The sequence below is a fragment of the Cyrtonyx montezumae genome, unplaced genomic scaffold (assembly GCF_038088225.1).
Source record: "Cyrtonyx montezumae isolate F1298 unplaced genomic scaffold, pur_monq_1.0 scaffold_17, whole genome shotgun sequence".
Classification (NCBI taxonomy): Eukaryota; Metazoa; Chordata; class Aves; order Galliformes; family Odontophoridae; genus Cyrtonyx; species Cyrtonyx montezumae.
Genome location: NW_027071903.1, coordinates 19,446,986 through 19,465,754, shown reverse-complemented (window position 1 = coordinate 19,465,754; position 18,769 = coordinate 19,446,986). Strand labels below are relative to the sequence as shown.

At 40.6% G+C, this 18,769-nt stretch overlaps 1 protein-coding gene across 1 annotated transcript in view; it reads left to right on the top strand.

The window, feature by feature from the left end:
* Positions 1-18,769, top strand: part of SCAPER (S-phase cyclin A associated protein in the ER) — a 141,276-nt gene that overhangs the window by 69,350 nt on the left and 53,157 nt on the right. Inside the window, exon 23 of the mRNA XM_065733596.1 lies at positions 3,334-3,460. Coding sequence (XP_065589668.1) covers positions 3,334-3,460 — 127 coding nt within the window. The remainder of the gene's footprint in view (positions 1-3,333; positions 3,461-18,769) is intronic.

The window sequence follows — 18,769 nt, the reverse complement described above, 5'->3', positions numbered from 1 at the left end:
GTAAGAAAATAAGGTGATGAAAAATGGTCGTATAACTAAAGGGATTGCAGGAAAAAATTATTTACTTATTTAGTTTTAAAATGTAACACTCCTACTTTAATGCTTTAGCCACTCTCTCCTCTCATGCATGAAATTGATTTTCTTTTTTACACGTTTTCTCAAATCTTTCTCAAACTGTGTAAAGTTACAACTTCAGATAGTATGGAAACGAGAGAGAGTATTCTGAGAAAGGACTGCAACACAGAAAGGTGAGAGTCACAAAGTGAAAAGTTATTTCCTCTGTGTGTCAGCGGAGGAAAGATGGGAATGTAACATGAAGTCTATTCTTGGAGAGGCACAAAGCTTAAATGCCTTTAATGATACAGCTCTTACTTATTTGTTTGAGTGGTGTCTCAGGGTGCTCGCAAGGCACGTGTACCTTGTAGGTTTTCTTGGAGCTGTAGGCTAGTTTCCACTTAGGGCAATCATAAAATTCTATACCGTGGTGCTGATTACTAGGGGGAAAAAATCTGATCATCTCTGAAGCTGGACATTTTTGTGCAGAATTCAAACAGCTGTGTAAACTGTAGAAGAGCTGAAGTGTAAATAATACACAATTCAGTTAAATTTTAAGCAGAGGTAAACACCAACTTCGTGCTTCTATGTCCAATAGATTTTCTTTTCAGAGAACTGCTGGATCAGTTTCATTGCAAATCAAGTAAATTGATTTAGAAAATAATCTTCATAGCAGTTTTCAGACTGCTTCCATTTCCAAAACTAAAGATGTGTGAAGCTGCTAATTTAGGTATTTAATATCTAGCCATGTTGATTTGTAGCGTGGTGTTTTCCACTACATCCTCGAGCAATTGGAACGTGCCAGGTGTGACATCGAGTATATTAATTTTACTGCAGCAGCACTACAGAATAGTGCAGGGCTGTACACTGCTTTAAGGGGATACAGCATAACTCTCTGTTTGGGGCAGGAACCTCCACAGACTTTCTCAGTTCTCTCCAGACATGCACTGCATGGGCAAGAACTGGGGCTGTGTGTCCAGCTGGCATCTGACTGGGCTCAGCAGGAGCACCCAGGAGGAATAACAGCTATTCCTGTGCAGGAGCTGCCCTGAATCTGGTTCTCTGCCTCGCACGTAATCCTGCTGTACATAGATTGAGAATACAGCCAAGAAATCACGGGTTTAAATGTGGAAGTGCTGAAATACATAGATGTTACTATTTCAAGGATTTTTGTATGAAGATGAAATATGGCCTATAAACATTGGCAGCTCTTTATTCTTTAGTCTATAAAATAGATTAAATCTGCTGGAAATATTTAGACCACACTAAAAGCAAACCAACTCTTAATTTGTGCAATACATTTTTTCAATTTTATTTATACATTTGCTGTATAAACCTTTTATTTGTCTATCCCTCACACTCTGATTTGCAGTGCAAAAAGACCAGATAATGTATTTGTATTTGTTGAGCACACCACTTATTAGAGTTTATGATATGGTATCATTCCAATACCAATCAGTGCCTTGTGTCCTTTTTGATATTTCTTCTACATTCTGAGTTATCTCTTTGTGAGCAATACTAAAATTTTAATTAGTAAGATGTAAATATCTTTAGATAAAAAGACATTTATGTCTTTTCTTTAACCCAGTAAGTTTTCAGTTATTTATTGTCCCCTGTATGGCATAGTAAGCCTTGGAGGAATGCAAATTCTGGGATGGAAGGAAGATTAAATCATTGTTTTGAAATGTTTGGATTTCGACTCAGCAACATTTCCACCACGGAGCTGCTGAAGCCAATGTCAATGTCACGCCATGTTCATTTACTATATGTGCAAAGGGTTCTCTTTTTTTATTTTTTTCAGATTTCATCCTAGGAATGATGAGCTCTATATCCAAACAAAAGTCATCTTGAATAGATTTCAATTTCTTTGACACAGTTCTAAATAAGATTATTCTTTATCTGCAATGCTGCCAAGAAGGCAGTGTAAGGAATATTAAATTAAGTTCTCCAAGGCTCACTCAGTGGAAGGAGTTGTTTGCTTTCTTTTTTTTTTCCAATTGTTCTTCTCTTCCTCATATGGTCACATAGCCTACTTGACCTTTCTTGATAGAAGACCAACATACAGCTTGATATGAGAATGTAAGAGTTAATGTTACCAAACTGGGAATCGTATTCTTCATGTTTCTTAACTGTATGATGCTGAAAATGTACTTCAAAATTTTCCTTTGGTAAAAGGTTTTCAGCAAAGGAATTGTCAAGAACATACTCAGTTTTACTTCATGGATGAGATGGGCTTTCAGAAATGTACATATCAAATCTAGATCTTTTGCTCTTATACTGTAAACAAACCTCAGTTTCAGGGTCAGAAGAGATCTGAATATAGCATCTGGAAAGAAGAGATATTCCACTAATGATGTAGTTTGTTATTATGTACGAATGGTTTTTTCAGACTGAAGGGAAAGGGAACATCTCAATGGAAGTACTGAAAGATACTTCCTCAATGCTTCTGTCAGCCCTGAGGTAAGGGACCCTGCCTAGCATTTTTTTCACCGGTCTCTAATGCATCTACAGATGTGGAAATCTGCATGGGAGCTGGTTACTGATTGTTGCCTTCAGGACAAAAGATATACTGCGAGTGAGCTTTGTCTGCTCATTTCTGACTTTAGGATCAGTTGAATGGTTCTTTGAAACTGCATTTTCTCCCCTCTCTACCTAGCAAGGGAGCATAGGTGAATAGCCCAAAGGTGGATGTGTAAAATTGAAACAAGTCCTAACCCTTGTGTATCTCTCCTCCTCCTCGTTTTGGTTTCATTACTGACCCTCATTAATTGAATGCCCTTTCTGAGGTAGCTTGCGAAGCCACTACTTTTCCCTTATTCAAACAACCCTGAAGAGCAATTTCTTTTATGATGCCTATAAGAATTTAGCCAAGTAGTCTGCTGTTCTGTTTCCCTTACTCATCTCAAGAGTGAACTGCTCAGTTAAGTGAGTGGAAAGAACTGAGAGATGGAAGAGAAGGAGGACAAAACTATCTTGAAAATGAACATGACAGTACCTACCAGACAGGCTGTAGAGAGATGATAGGGCTGTACTGCTCACACTGCTTTGGTGCCTCTGAGTAAGTAGGTAGTGAAAGGTCATAGAAATTCAAAACTGATAGTAAATTGATAGTAACTCTGTGCTGTATTGTGAGTTTCAGTATTGATGAGAACGTTTCTACACCAATTCTCATTGTTTTGTTGAAATTCAGTTAGAAGAATTTAATTACAAACACGTAAGTTTACAGAATTTAGGGACTTTTGCTTTAACTGCTCTCTTGTTTTCTGTTTTGTATTGAAGGTTACAGAGATTAGCAAAAGACCTTTTAAAGCATCTCCAAATGCACGATGGCTGTTCGCTGGGAAACAACAAGGTTTCTGCTCTGGACAGGACTTTAGGAGAGATCTCTCGCATTCTGGAAAAAGAGGTACTGTGACTTTTACTATGTAACTTGCAATTCATCTATAAACATATGCATCTGGCTTTGGGAAAGTTTTAGTTGTGTGCTGAATACTTTAGTAGAAGCTTTCAGATTTCAGAGCATATCCTCATAGTCCTCGTGAAGAGAGTTAAACTGCCTAAATGGACGGGCTATGATACTCTGCTAGAAATAGAGTGCTGTATTGTATGTTGATGCTTCCTGTGTCAATAGCAGCTAATGGTTCACAGTTCAATATTTTTAAACGCTTAACATAATGATAAGGAGGTTTTTGGACTGAACTGAAGCTTGACAATTTCTGTGATGGATATAATGAGGTATAACTTTGTTGTATTAGATCGTGAGAGATAATCCTTTATTTTATGTGTACTGGAGGTTAGAGACCACAATGAAAACATGCACGTGATGTAAAAGTCACATTTCTTCAAAACTGGGAAACAAACACATGCTGACCTATGTTAATAACTGGAGTAGCACTGAGGAATAAAGGAAAGCTGATAAACTGAGGATAAGCACTTGTTTATCCTGTGCTGTTTGTCCCCTTGGTGCAACCAAAGGAGACAGGAGAAAACTTTCAGCTTTCTAATTCTAAGGCCAGCCATGTTCTTCTTACACTGGTTATTTTTTTCTACACAGCTTTTGCTATGCTTTGTTACAGGTATTTTAATCCTGCTACAACCCACGCCAGTTAGTTGCCTCTTTTTCTGTTCTCACCTTGTTTCCAGCAGCTGAAATGACTTGTGCTTCATCACTGGGTGGAATGGCAGTTGAGAGTACATGGGAGATCTCTGTGCCTATTCGCAGGCTGACAGTGACACAGAAGTTGCCATTAGTTGTCAGTTTACGCTTTTACTGAAAGAACAGATCTGACTTAACACCATTTTAAAATAGGGATATCATTAAATGCATTGAATTTTGTTGTGTTCACGTTGCTTACGGAAAAACTCAATTATTATTAATTCCAAAATATGAAATGGTGTTGTGTGAGGAATATAGAACAATTTATCTATTTATGATGTTCTCAAAATAATTATATTTACTGTAATTATAAAAATATATTGCTGGGAAGTGGTGTTGTACCCTGCCTTTCATCACTATCTTCCTGAGACTCTTAAATGAGGCCTGAATTGCAGCTCAGCGTTAATCATCAATTGTTCATAACATATTACAGCTTGTTGAGCCTGCAGTCAGGAAATAAAAGATAAATTTGATGATAGGCATGCATTATTTTGTTGTTGATTTTAGTTTCCCCCCCCCCCAAATTGTTACTCTGTCAATGGAGAATTCTTATTATATCTGAGTGTCCTAATCAATAATGTCAAGAAAGATTGATTGCAATAGCTGTCACTGTGTTTATGGCACAGATCGTATGTAGTCATTTATAGAAGTGGATAGTAATTCTCCTGTTAATTTGTGGGTCGAGAAATCAGCAGACACATCTTACATGTCATGGGCAGTGAACGGAACCTTGATGGTGTCAGTCATTGACTGAGGGGAGGAGACTAACACTGTTAATTGAATTTCCCTGGAGAGCACAAAAATATACCATAATGCAGGGGGAGGAATGAGGGAGTAGAAACCACACAAGCTGTCAGTGTGTGTGAGCTGATAACATTGATTTACCCTTGCTAATGGCCTGGGTTGAATAAAGAATTGCCCTAAGGGAGGACAGAGTTCACTGCAATAGATCCTTGCCACTTAGAAATTCTTCAGACACAGAAAAACTTATGCAAAAGTATTGTAAAATAAAACTGATTTAAAAAAAGAAAATTACAGCACTTTGCTGTCATAATCTGAAACACTGAAGTTTTCTTTTGCCATTAGTATACATTGACAGAGAAAAATGTATTTATACAGTCTCACCAGGGAAAGAAGATTTTTCTTTTTTACAATTAGCGAAATAAAATGCTGAGCTGCTGTTGTTAACAGTAAATAAGAAAATGAAATACCATGAAATTTGTAAAGAAAAGAAAAATATTCTGTTGATTAGAAATCGCTTGACTGTGCTAAAGCATGCACTGAACAACAAGGATTAGTTTGATCATTCTTTATGCAAACTCCAATCCCAAAGCAACATGTGAAAGGTTGCTGGCCCTGTCCAGGTAGTCGTGTCTCTGGGTGCATTTGAGTCAGACTAACAATTCCTTTTTGGAATTAGTCTTCCTGTGTTGTATTTCGTAATAATGAATCATGATTTTTCTTGCTTCTGAACTTCTCCCGTAATATAAGAACATTCAGCATATGATCACTGTGGTGAGACTGTTGTTCCACATCCCTTCCTGGACAGGAGCAGCTTATGCCCTTGGGCCCAAACAATCTCAGCAGGAAGAGCTGGTGCTTAGTATAAACTGAAGAGTTTTTGCATTGACATATCCTCTAGATATTCACCTGTGTTTCAGCTGTGCTGGGAAACCAGCAGCAACCGCTCAAGTTGGACTTGGGCACTTGTACCAAAATGTCCTGTAATAGACTTCAGAAACCAGCTGATCGAAATCTGTGTATCCCATTATTGTGACCTCAGAGACAGTACTAAGATACTAATGCTTCTGTTGTGTTTTTTTTTTCCTATGTGTAGAGGTGGGCTTTACTGGTTGTTAATATTCTTAAGTAATTTTAAAAGGCCATATTTATTTCTGGGGCTGTGGACCTGACCTGTGTCAGAGGTGACTGCTGCTCACATGGTCTTCGTAGTTCTGCTGACATAACATCACAGCACAATTTACACTATTCCTTTAAGTAAGAGATCTGACTGGGACCCCCAGGTGCACTTCAGAGGGGAGGGCTGCAGGAGAAGTTCAGATGTTCATAAGTGTCTCAAGTGAAGCAAAGGTTAAAGCTGAAGCTCACACATCCGTCGGCACAGAGCTCTAACGGAGAAAATTTTGCTGAGTTTCATTTCATAGAATTAATGGTTTTGTGCTGTTCTGAGGATAGGTATTTCTGATTTCGTTCATCTCCCTAGATGCTGTAAAGTCCCATTAGATAATGTTGCAAATAAGGCTGTCGAAGCATGGAACTAAAATTGAGCTACTGAACTGGAATGAATAGAAGAGGTGGTTCATCTCAAATGGGGCCACAGTCACGGTGCTTGTATTTATTTATCAGCTGTCTTTGCACATATCTGAATGTAGCTGCTTTTCAGCAGGCTATGTTTCAAGATACTTATTCTTACTAATTGGGAATAGCACTCTACTGAGAAGGGATTTTGGGGAAAAAAAAAAAATTTCTTTTAGGAAAGCTATTATCTTTTTAAGTAAAAGATGTGTGAATCCAGGGTAATAATAGTAATAGAAAAAAGTGCTCATACTTACAGCTTCTGAAAGAAGTTTTCTCTTGGTGACCATTCATGGTTTGCTTAGTGCCAGGCAACATTTACTGTTTGCAATTTTCAGATAGATTTTTCAGCCTCCTCCTTCAGCAGTCGTGATGTCAGTTATTTACATTTCAGCAAGATGTTTGTCATAACTTTCAAATACAAGGGGGCTGTAGGCAGACGGTGTTTATGCCCTTGTAAAGGCTGTCAGAAATGGCTGGCTGTAGCAACGCAGGCTGCTTGTTTATGTTTGGGCCTCTGAACTGTCAGGCCCAATGAGGATGGTGACCATGGCCAGTGTGAAGATTCACAGGCCAGTTTCTAGAAGGTACATTGAACTGCCCATCTAGCCAGTCCTGGTTTCTTTTTTTTTTCCTTTCCCACTAATATAAACTCTGAATCACCAGAAACTGAAACAATAAAATGAAAAGCTGCTGGACAATAGATGTGCGGAGCAAAAGCAGTGTAAACTGGGGCACGTGTCAGCTTTTGTTCAACTTCTGAGAAATTGAAAAGTCTCTGTGAAAATTAAAAATTACCCCTCTGTGTGTATACTTGTGTACGTATAGACAATACAGATTTTATAAGCAAATAGTCCAAAATGTTTCATACATGGGGTAGAGAATGACAGCACGGTGAGAATTGTGATTCTCAGTTTCTTGCACATTTTAATTCTGGTGATGTAACAGTGAAGCTGCTCCAGCATGGAGGTTGCTGCCTATTTCAAGTCTGGTAGAGTAGCATAGCCATCAGAGAGAGGACTGAAAGGCACTGAATTTAAGGCTGAATTTTATATTTTCAGAAGAGCCTGGACTGGCTGAAAAGACAATGTATGTTTAAGCTTTTCTTAACTTACCATATATCCAGTTTGTATATAATCATAGTATGATTACCACATGTAATCACCAAATGAACATTAGACAAGGTGCTGTAATTTGATGGCAAACTCTTGAACAGTGGAGCTCCTGGGCTGAGCAAGGATAACATCATGAGGTCGTGCATTTTATGCAAGATGTGATTGGAAAATGAGCCTAGCTTTTGAGCACACAAGCTCTATCAAGTGTGAATTGGAAGTGGAAAATTGTAAACGTACCTTTTTACTTAAAGTGAAATAATCAGGAAAAAAATTATTTACAGAAAGGGTTGTTAGGCACTGGAACGTGCTCCCCAGGGAGGTGGTGGAGTCACCATCCCTAAATGTGTTTAAAATCCGTCTGGATGTAGTGCTCAGGGACATGATTTAGCAGTGGGTTGTTAGAATTAGGGTAGCATGAATAGGTTGAGGTTAGACTTGATGGTCTTACAAGTCTTTTCCAACCTGAGCAATTCTCTCCTTCTCTGGAGACATTCAAGACTCCCTGGATGCCTACCTGTGCAACCTGGTCTAGGGAGCTGCTTTGGCAGGGGGTTGGACTTGATGATCTCTTGAGGTCCCTTCCAACCTCTACAATTCTGTGATTCTTAGAGGTTTAGCTTATTTCTGTTAGTCTGCATAGAGGCAAGTGTGATTAATGCATTTGAAAAAAGCTGTGTTAGGGGAGGAAGCAATGATTCATTAATCTCTACAGAATTAATAATTCTTGCCTTTGGAGCATTGGAGGGTCAGGCAGGAAAATCAGTGGTCCTAAAGTAAATTGTGATATTTTTTTTTCCTGTGTGAAAGTTTTGGTTAGTAAAAAAGAGATGAAGAAAAAAGGATAATAATTAGATGAGCTTTGGAGTTCAGTGAGTAGAATTGTAGGTTGTTTGTTTCACCGTAGAGCATTTCTGTAGGCAGGCTGCAGTCACTCATTACATCAGGATGAAGAGTAAGAGCACCTACACCTCTGGAAGAGACCCAGCAGATAGTCCCTGGTTCCAGTGGGGGTTATAGGGATCGCAGGAGCTGTCAGCTGGTCAGTCACCTGCTTAGTAAATCAGAAGAAGCATCATATGACATTGCATATGGAAAAGGGTGGGAAGTCATGGCTTTCCCCAGCTTGTAGCCTCAGATCCATGTTGCTATTTGGTGGTCTCACACCCATATACACCATGGGCTGGGGTCCCGTGCCACCCATGTTCTGGTGCTTGCTCAGCCAGCTGCTGTCTGCCTCGTGGCTGCGTTGTTTCTGTCTGACTGAAGGCTGAAAAACTTAAGTGTCTATGTTTGAACTTTACTGCAATAACATGAAGTTTGGTCGAAGTGCCGAACTTGTATGCTTGTATTTTCCTTGAGGGTGTGATTTCTTTGGTGCAGAGCACTTTGTTATCCAGTTAACTTAGTATCTCCTGTTTCTCCACTAGAGGACACTACTGGCAGATAGAACAACGCGTCCTTTCAATCCCTGCAAGTAACGCAGCTCTGTTCAGAAGTCACATTCTGGTTTGGAACTAAAAATACATACGTGAGATTTTAATTTGGTTAATACTGCTGAGGCTTCTGGGGCCAAAGGTGTAACCTGCTGAGTTGAATTCCTTTTAATTTAGGGAGCACTTTGTCTTTCCCTGTGGCTATCTTCAGAAGAGGAAATCCAGTGCTGAGCAGTCAGTGTCAGACACTGCAGCACACCCCAGCTGGGCAGTGAGCATTTAGTGGCTGTTGTGTTTAAAAGATAAATGCTGCCTTAACTTTTTTCTTTGCTTTCATCCAAGTTATGGAGTTTTGTTCTTGATGGAAGAAATAGCTATCCTTACCAAATTTGTAACAGCTTTTTTTTTCCTTGTGCAATTCATAATTGTATTAGAGTTGTAACATCCAGATATTTTCTTTAGGTGGTGTTTTTGGAAGCTGAACGTACTGGAATGTCTGTTTGTGAAAAGCAGCAAACTGCAGTAACTGAAGTGAGGATAGGCTTAAAAACCCAGAGCACTGGATTATTTTGTGGTGTCATCAGATAGAACGAGGTAGATGGAGATTACCACTTTTCTGTCTTCTTATGATAGACACCAAAGTTGTTGGTGCTCTGCTCAAGGAGATCACACTAAGTTAATGTTGCACTCAATAGCTCTGAAAGAGATGTGATTTTTTTATTCTGATTTGTCTTAACAGTGCTTTATATGTCACTCCTTATCAGTAAGATCATACTTCCTTCCCAAAGGCATCTACCAAAACCATAGCGATAGCAATTGCTGAATGTAAGGGGAAGTTCATCAGGCTTTGGATTTATACTGGTGAGGAGGAAGAAGTACTGCAAATTCCCTTCTTTCATTTTACTATTAAAAAATCCTCAAGGAGACATGGCTCTCTTTGCTGATCCTGAAATGTCAGTTCTTGAAACATGCGAGTTAAATAGCTGCTTAACTGCAGGTATTTAACAGAGAGGATATTTACCTCTGATTTGCCCCTTCTTTAAGACAAAAAACAGTTCCTAGTGCAGGGCCAGGCTGGTTAGGGGCAGGGAGCACTGAGCTGCTGAGCAGTGCTGTGCCCCGTGTTGTGCAGGGTGTGCGTGTCTGTGGCCGTGGGTTGTAAAGCCTTCCTATTAACTTTGGACACTACTGCAGTAGCTAGTTCCAGCCTGCTGGGATGTCAGGGGGAGGGAAGTCATTAATCATATTTAAAGCTGAGCTGCAAGAGTTGAAAAATTACTTGAAGTCAAAATCCAAAGTTTATGAAGTTTATAAAATTTTAAAGCTTAAACACAAGTCTTTTTAGCAGCTTAAATTAGGATTCAGGCCATTGGCTCTCTGTATCGTACCACCAGAAGATCTAATAACTTTGTGGACCTGAAACGTAACATAAGGAATTCTGTATGTGTGCTTCCTTTGCTAGGAGTGTTAATCAAGTTTATAACCGTCCTTAGGAAAGTACAGAACCTGAGCTGAAAGCGTGAGCTCAGGAACTCATCAAACATGTGTAACTAATGGAAAATTTGAGGTGTAGCAACCCTGTTCAAAACTAATTGGGCGCTTTAGACCCTCTAATTGAGAGATGAGAGTTAGGAAGGTCCTATGCTCCAACTGGGGATGGGCAGGGGAGTAATGCCACAGTGGCTGCTGGTTCAAGAGCAAGCTGTGTGCAGACACAGGAGGTGCTCTTTGGACACACAGGCTATTTCTACCCAGACAGACATTCCCCATCACTGCCAGGAGAAAGTCAGTAGGTTGGATGTGTGCTGCCTCGTTCTTGATGGACCGGGCAGCTTTATATCATCAATAATTTGTTTGCCCAGAGTTCTGTAATCTGTGGATTAACCTTTTTCTCAAGATGAACGTATAAATAGGAACTTGTTACAAGAGGTCAGCCACAGACTATTTTTTAACATGTTGGCTGGAAATGGTATTACAAGGCAAGTTCAGTTCACAGATAAGCTCTGCAGTGTTCTTATTCCAAGATTATTGGGAGGGTGCCCTTAAAACTGCTGCATTGATTTCTGGTCCTGTGGGAAGCAGCTAAAAGTTGCTAGGTGCCAGGACACTTAGCTGCACTAGTTGTGGCCTTTTGCTGTCCAGTGGGGACTTCTTTTTTCCTTGTACATCAGTTTCTGTCGGAGCAAATATAGTGGATATATATGCACTTCAAGGTATGCAAAGTCAGTCCTTCATTAAGCATTTACAGGACGAGGGAGAGATTTTTGATAACATAAAAGCAGAGTAAATGATCACAGACTGTGATTTTGTTCATGTTGTGTTTTTCTGTATGTTGTACCTGCCTGCCTGTGGTAGTGGTAAGCATCCAGTTGTTCTAATGCAAAGTGCAAGCATTGCAGTGACCATATGGTGGTAAGAAAATGCCCATGTAGGCACATCTCTGTGAATGAGCAGGTGCCAGTTTAGTTAAAGATCATAGTAAAATATATATTTTTTTCTTTTTGTGGGTTTCGAAGGCTCATTTAATTGGTTGGTATGTGTTCACATTTGTTCAGTGTTTTTAAAATTCCACTTCTGATATGAAACCATATCACCTAGAGATGTCCTTTTTGTTTGTTCTCACTTGAAATGCTTTTCAAAGCCGCATCTACACCACAGCCTTTTATTACTGTCTTGTGGATGGGGTGATGGGCAAATAGTCCAGGAGGTTACGAGAGAGTACCCAAGGCAATCATTGTGAAAGCTGTGTTTAGGATTCAAGTGTTCTTGACCGCCCTGCAGGTCTTCCAACGAACTGCCACAGCTCCCTCTATATATCATCTCCCCTGTAGTTTTAATATCTTTAGTTTTGCTGGATTGCGCCAGTTTTCACAGTTCTAAGTTCAGCTGAAATCAGTGCTGCTATCTTGTGGCTAAAGCTTTCAATAGCGACACGTCAGCCAGGATTCAACAATGAATCAGTGATGCAAGAGATCTGCAACTTTTCTGTTCCCTTATTTATTTTCCAAAAAGTTGCTGGGAAAGTACAGGATGAAATGGTGTCGTGGTATTTTTGTATATCATACTTTTTGCGTATTTGTTTGGAAACTTCTGTTGGTGAAGTGATTCTGAAGATGACAAAGTAGTCCCAGCAAATAAGTCATCCAAGGAGATCTAGGATTGTCACTCGTTTTAGAGAATTAAACCCTTACCCTAGTGTGTATTTTTTTTAAACGATGCACATATGAGGTATCTGGTTATTTATAAACTTTTTTTTAGTAAGCACAAGTGGTGTAATGCTTAGTACTGTCTTAATATTTACATGGACGTCTTATTTTCACAAACAATATTGTCTCTTTCCTGTTAAGACTACTTGAAATGAGCAAAAGCAGCTAAGCAGAGGATGTGGAGCTCATGTACCTGTCTGCTTTAAGGCTTTCACTGAGTTTGGAAAGTTCACAATCAGGATTGTGAGGGTCCTGCCCTCAATATGGACTGTCATTAATAGAGTGCCTCACCAAAACGTTACTGTTAAGCTGAAAAGGCACTGGAGAAGATGGAAGATCGTTTGATAAGATTCGTGTTATTCCATAGGATAACGCAGTCATTGAGTGAAGAGCTCTACTCAGTATGATTTACCTTCCAGTATGGGCAGGTGTTTGGAATCACAAGTATGAGTTAAAGAATGTCCATAGGCAGAAATTTAACATATGTGCACATGGCATGCCATCCTGAAGAGAAGGACTTGGGGGGGGGGGGGTCCTGATGGCCGTGAGCCAGCAGTGTGCTCCTGCAGCCCAGAGGGTCAGCAGTATCCTGGGCTGCATCAACAGCGGGGTGGCAGCAGGGAGAGGGAGGGGATTGTCCCCCTCTGCTCTGCCCTTGTGAGGCCTCATCTGGTGTATTGCATCCGGGCCTGGGGCCCCTAGCTCAAGAAGGATGTGGAGCTGTTGGAATGAGTCCAGAGGAGGGCCACAAAGATAGATGATCAGAGGGCTGGAGCGCCTCTCCCACGAAGGAAGGCTGAGGTAGCTGGGCTTGTTTAGTTTGGAGAAGAGGAGGCTCCAGGGAGACTTCATTGTGGCCTTCCAGCACTTGAAGGGAGCTTACAAGCAGGAGTGAGACTGAATTTTTAGATTGCCTGACAGTGATAGGACAAGGGGGAATGGCTTTAAGGAGTGGAGATTTAGGTTAGGAGGAAATGTTTTATTCAGGGGTTGATGAGGCCCTGGCACAGAGATTGTGGATGCCCCATCCCTGGAGACATTCAGGACCAAGTTGGATGGGATCCTGAGCAGCTACTGGGTGATCTTTAAGGTTTCCTCCACCCTGAGCCATTCTGTTATTCTAAATATGTGTGAAGTTGTTGCAGTTAATATAACTTATTAATGGAAAAAAAAATAATGATAGACTTAGAGAGTGGAAGATGAGTTCAGTTTACCCACCTGTCACCTCAGGCACTGCACAGTTGGTAGGTGAGCTTCCTGACCTGGGTGAAACCACTGGGATCATTTGTATGGAACATAAACACATAAGGCAGCTCCTCTGGTTTCTCCGTAAGGTTTCAGAATCAGCGTAGCTTTGTGCTTGGCTCTGTGGGATAAGGTGTGAAGGAGCGGTACTCAGGCCCTCCTTACTGTGGCCTTTCGTGGTGCTACCTGAAGAACCTGAATCCCTTAACTTGTAGGCAGTTCATGAGGGAGGAGTTGGTACAAATGCACAATAGGTATGTCCTTAATGTGATGAATACCTCCAGGGTATGTAAATGGTACCGAGCCACTCATACTTGAATCCTGCACCCTGTCTGTTTCACAGCATTTTCCCTTTGATATTCAGTGCTTGGCATTCTGTCATAGCTCATCATTTGTTTGAAAACCAGGTTTTCAGATGGAATGGGATATTAGTACTGATTTCACTAGAGAGAAGTATTACAGGGAACAAAATACTATCTCTCTCCAATGCTTCTGCATAATTTTTTGTGTCTGGAGGCCAGATATATTTTCTACACTCATACCAACAGATCAGTGGTTTTGTATGTGGATGTAGACGTTGTTAGGTATTTATATAAAGGGAAGGGGGAAAAAAAGAGGGGTATCCTGCACAAGCTTCAGTTGTCTAGTTGGTTTGAACTGTGTTTCTTAGCCTCTGGCATTTTAGATAGAATCTTCAAACACTAGATAAAAGGAAAGAACATTCTGAAGATGGATTTCAATTAGTAAAATATAATTAGTTATTACTTCTCCCTTGAGTGAGCAGTTCAACAAATGCAGAATAATCACACAAATTCAGTGGGTTCTTTCAGAAACAGAAGTGGGAAAGTACCAAAGGGTTTGAGTTTGTTTCAGATTCAGAAATGCTTCCTAACTAACAACTTAAAATCTTTCAAAAGGCTTTTCCTTTTTTTGTGTTCAGTTTCATATTCGTACCTAGTCAGTAGGCAGGACATGTTCTCATGGCTGGGGATGGAAAATATTTTTCTTAATCCATGTCAGAATATGGATTGTGGAGGTTTGTCTAAAAGGAGCTGGTTTACACAGCAGTCTTGTTATTATTAGTTCAGATTCATTTCAGATGGAAGTGCTGCTATCCAAACTGTGGAGTGCTGCAGTTACATAGAACAGAGATGTTAAAGCTGAGATGAAAACATTAAGGCTCTTTAGTGTTTCTGATTCTCCTCTATATATTAAATAATAAGAGTGCTTTAACAGGAGAAATGTATGGAAGTGAGCACTTTGGTACAGGACATTGGATTTCACCCAATAACTCTTGCACCAAATTAATAAATTACGATCTAACTAGGATCATATTTTTCTAGGAGATAATCAGGTTTGATTTAAAAACTTCAAATGATTGAGTGTCGACTATATCCTTAGTATATTATGGTAGTCATTAATTACTCGTGGCATTAAAAAAATCATCATCTTACCTGAATTCATGCTTTCTGGGCTTCTAAACACTAGCTGTTAATGCTGTGAAATCTGTGTTATGAGAAATCATCTTCCCCTTTGGGTTCTTCCATCCTGGGATCCAGTTGTGCACTTGCTTTCCTTGCCATGCACTGACTTATGCTTCTGCAGTGCCTCATGCTGAGGCAGGTTGCTCTGACCTCCAGGCTTCACTGACAAACTTTCCAGTTTGCCCAGCAGCCCATGTGGAGCCAGGAGCAAGGGAGCAGTTCTGGCCTTGCTTCTGTCTGGATTATTATATGTAGGCATCAAAAAGCATTGCTGACTGATGCTCCCTGTATGTCAGTCAGTAGCCCGATTACCTTTGTAAGTAACTTCATGATTGTTTGTGTTTTGATTTTATCTCAAAACCGTGCAGTTTATATTATCTAGCTTCTTTGATGTGTGAGACCAAACCCAGCAAAGGACCAGCATGGGTCTCTAGGCCCTGTTGTGTATTTCTGTGTTGCCCGTGTATCTGAGCAGGGTGGTTGGGTGTGATGAAGAATGTGTGTCCACAACTTGGCTTAGCTGTACTTATTTTTCTTTACTGAATGTCAGATAACGAGATGAAACTGTTATTTTGAGTTTTGTATTTAGCCTGCTAGTTTCTGAGTTTGCCAAAGCTGCCTGTATCGTTGGGTAAGTGGTGCTTCCAAAGGTGCCACAGATGCCAAACCCTGATAAAATCTGCCCTGTCTTGCTAATGAATGTACAGTTAGTTGTTCCCCATCTGCTGCCTCTGTCTGAAAGGTTAGGAAGCCCTTCCTTCCTGATCACAAAGGACATAATTATTGTCTGTAGAGGAGTCAAGTACAAAGACGGTTCATCCAGTCTGACCGCTGCTGCACTGCAGGCCACCAAAGATTAACAGCTGCTTCTCCTTTGATTAGGTTAGGTAATAACAGTTACTTTAGTTAATAATTGGATGGATTCCCAGGCCATGTAATTCAGGTTTAGGCTGTCATTTTTTGCTGGCATGTTGCTGAGCTGTATTATTGGAACGGAGCCTGTAATCCTATTAGTCAGTTGTCACTCAAGCTGTAGCAGAGGAGAAGAGGAATTCAAATCCATTCAGGTGTTGTAACAGGTAGGTAAATAAGTCAGCCTCGCTTGCTCGGTATGCAGAGAGCTCTCCTGACTGTTTGACAATGTCAAGAAAATAAAGAATTGTAGAAGTTTGTTGAAATGCTTAGTTCCTAGTTAATCCTAAAGATGGTTACATGATGTGTATACGGGTATTTCTGTTCAGTTTGCCATCTGTGCATTACTCTGCACGTGTTCTGCAAATGTATATGCCACTGTGTTCAAGTTGGTTGCCGCATACTTTAAATGACAATGATCCAAAAATTACAAATTCATGCTTAGCATTGCTTCAGCCGTGTCAGCTTTCCTCCTCTACGAGCCAGACTGCTGTATTTCACACTGAGAGGGAGTTCTGAAAAGGAAGGGAAACAAGATTTCTTTTTCTGACATTAGTTTTGAGTGCTACGTCATTGGTTCTGAAGGCTACATCTCCACTGTTAACTCTGTAATGTTTAGGTCAAATTTAGTTGGCATCTGTGTGGCTTTTGTGCCTCTTCCTCTCTCTAAGAAATGCCTGAATGACAGCAGTGATCACTTTTTTCCCTGCGTGATTTTTTTGCCCCTGTTTTCATGCATGACTGGGTAACTTGAGAGCACTGACGTCCATTTGTGCCTACAACTGAGACTTCTGAGAACTGTTTTTGGAACAGTTGTGTATTTCTGAAAATACACAAGGCCAAACAGCTTCCCTGTTAACAGAAAAACTTTTTTTCAACAAACATGAACCCCATTGCACTGATTGCCTTTGCTAAATACACTTCCTAATTAAGTATGCAGGCACTCTCAAAGAGCAGTTTCTTTAGTGAAATTGAGACAGTTTTCCTTAGCATCTAGCTCAGTAATTCCAAGGAATTATTAGAAGTCTGGAGAATTTTTTCAGACAGCAGAGGTGTGCCATGCTGGATTGTGCCCTTTCCAAATAGGGACTTAATATTATCTCCCGTCAGGATCTGTTATTCCCACTCAGATGGTGCTTGATCTGCTCTGTGCCTTCCGTGCTGCGAAAGTAAAAGTTGCAGTTACCTCAGTAGGTCTTTCATTCAAACACAGATTGAAGTCTTCAGTTTTGTTCATACGGGCAGTACAAGGTAACAGTGATAGGTGAGCATCAGTTAGCAGGCTTTTTATTTCTGGGTCCAATTCAATAAGGGTATTATTGAACAAGGACTTTGGGTAACTTGTATGCCTTAGCCTGCTCCATTAGAAGTTCTCATGTTTTGCTACAGGTTAGGTAATGTAAAGCTTTAGCACCACAGAACATTAAGTGAATTTGATCATACTTTGAAGGATATAAGTTAATTTGGGAAACAAATTGGATGAAATCCCCCGCTCTTGTATGCTTATGCTGTAAGAAAGATTTCCTCAAATAAGTACTACATGAGGCAGTTTTCAAATCTTGAAATTCAGGCATCTAAAATTCTTTTGGTTTTATTAGGCTGCTGTATTTCAGAGAGTGTACGATAATATTTCTCAGCACCAGGGGTGATTTAATACAGTTATTTCCTTGCCCTCATCTTCCTACCTGAGATCTCATGTATCTGGTGTGGATGGCTGAAGAGCTGCCCATGCTTTTTTCACAGCGTTTCAGACAGCACGGGCGCACAGCATTTGCACTGTCAGGATTTGGGGACACCCTGCTTCTCCTCCTGTGTGCTGACCCAGGGCCAGGCCACAAGCTGTCCAGGAGCAAGGTGCTGTGCTGCAGGGTGCATGCATGCTGCTCATGGGCCCATCTGCCACCGGCTACTTCAGCAGTAGGCACTGCGTGTCCAGAAATGGATTCAGAGCTCCTGAGTGACTCCATCTTAGAAGAATCCGTGGAGATATAAATGTTTAATTATAGACAGTGGGATCAGTAGTGTGCTGGGTATATATGGAGAAAGTATGAGTGGGGGGAGGGGGGGAAGCACAGGTAATAAAACATTGCTAAGCCCATCCTTTTCCTCAAGTAATAAGGAGTATATAGTACTCAAGAAACAAGCCAAGTGGGAAGGTGTAACAGTTCAAGAATGGAGTAGTTACTGATGGGGAGAAGAAATGGAATTCTGTGAAGTGGGATATAGGAGTGATGGATGGGTTTCAGAGTAAAAGGATGAAATACAGAAAGGGCATATTTAGTCTATGTGACATGAAGGACTTCACCACGAGACCTAGTGGGTTGGGGCACTGTCTTCCCTGAGGAGCAAGAAGTGAGCAACAGAAAGTGCTCGTCACATTTGAAACTGGAGTGGGAGCAGTGCTGACAGATATCCCATCGTGAATAAGTCAGCAGTGATACATCAATGTCTGTTTTGTTTGCACTAGAGTGCAGGCATGCTGATCACATGTAGAAATCCTTGAGCACATTTTCCTGTACCAATTACATGTGTATGTTGATTACCAAAGAAAACTTAAGCTTTGAAAGAACAAAATCTGTCATGAGATTCTAAGCTGAAGTGAAAATTGGTACGTTAGAAAGGCAGGTCTAGAGGTTTTATCTTGGGGTACTGGTTATCTCTGCAGCACTGCTGAAGTAGAAGAGAAGAAAGTGAGAACTGCTGCTGTGTAAGCCAAGGTGCTCACATAATACTCTCTGGCTTACATCAGTATTTCTTCTTTTTGAGGTGGTTTCTTGTGTAAGAGTATGTCAGGGAGTTGGTGGGGGAGGGTGTAGGAGGGAGGAGCCCTCGGTGCAGATGTGCCACC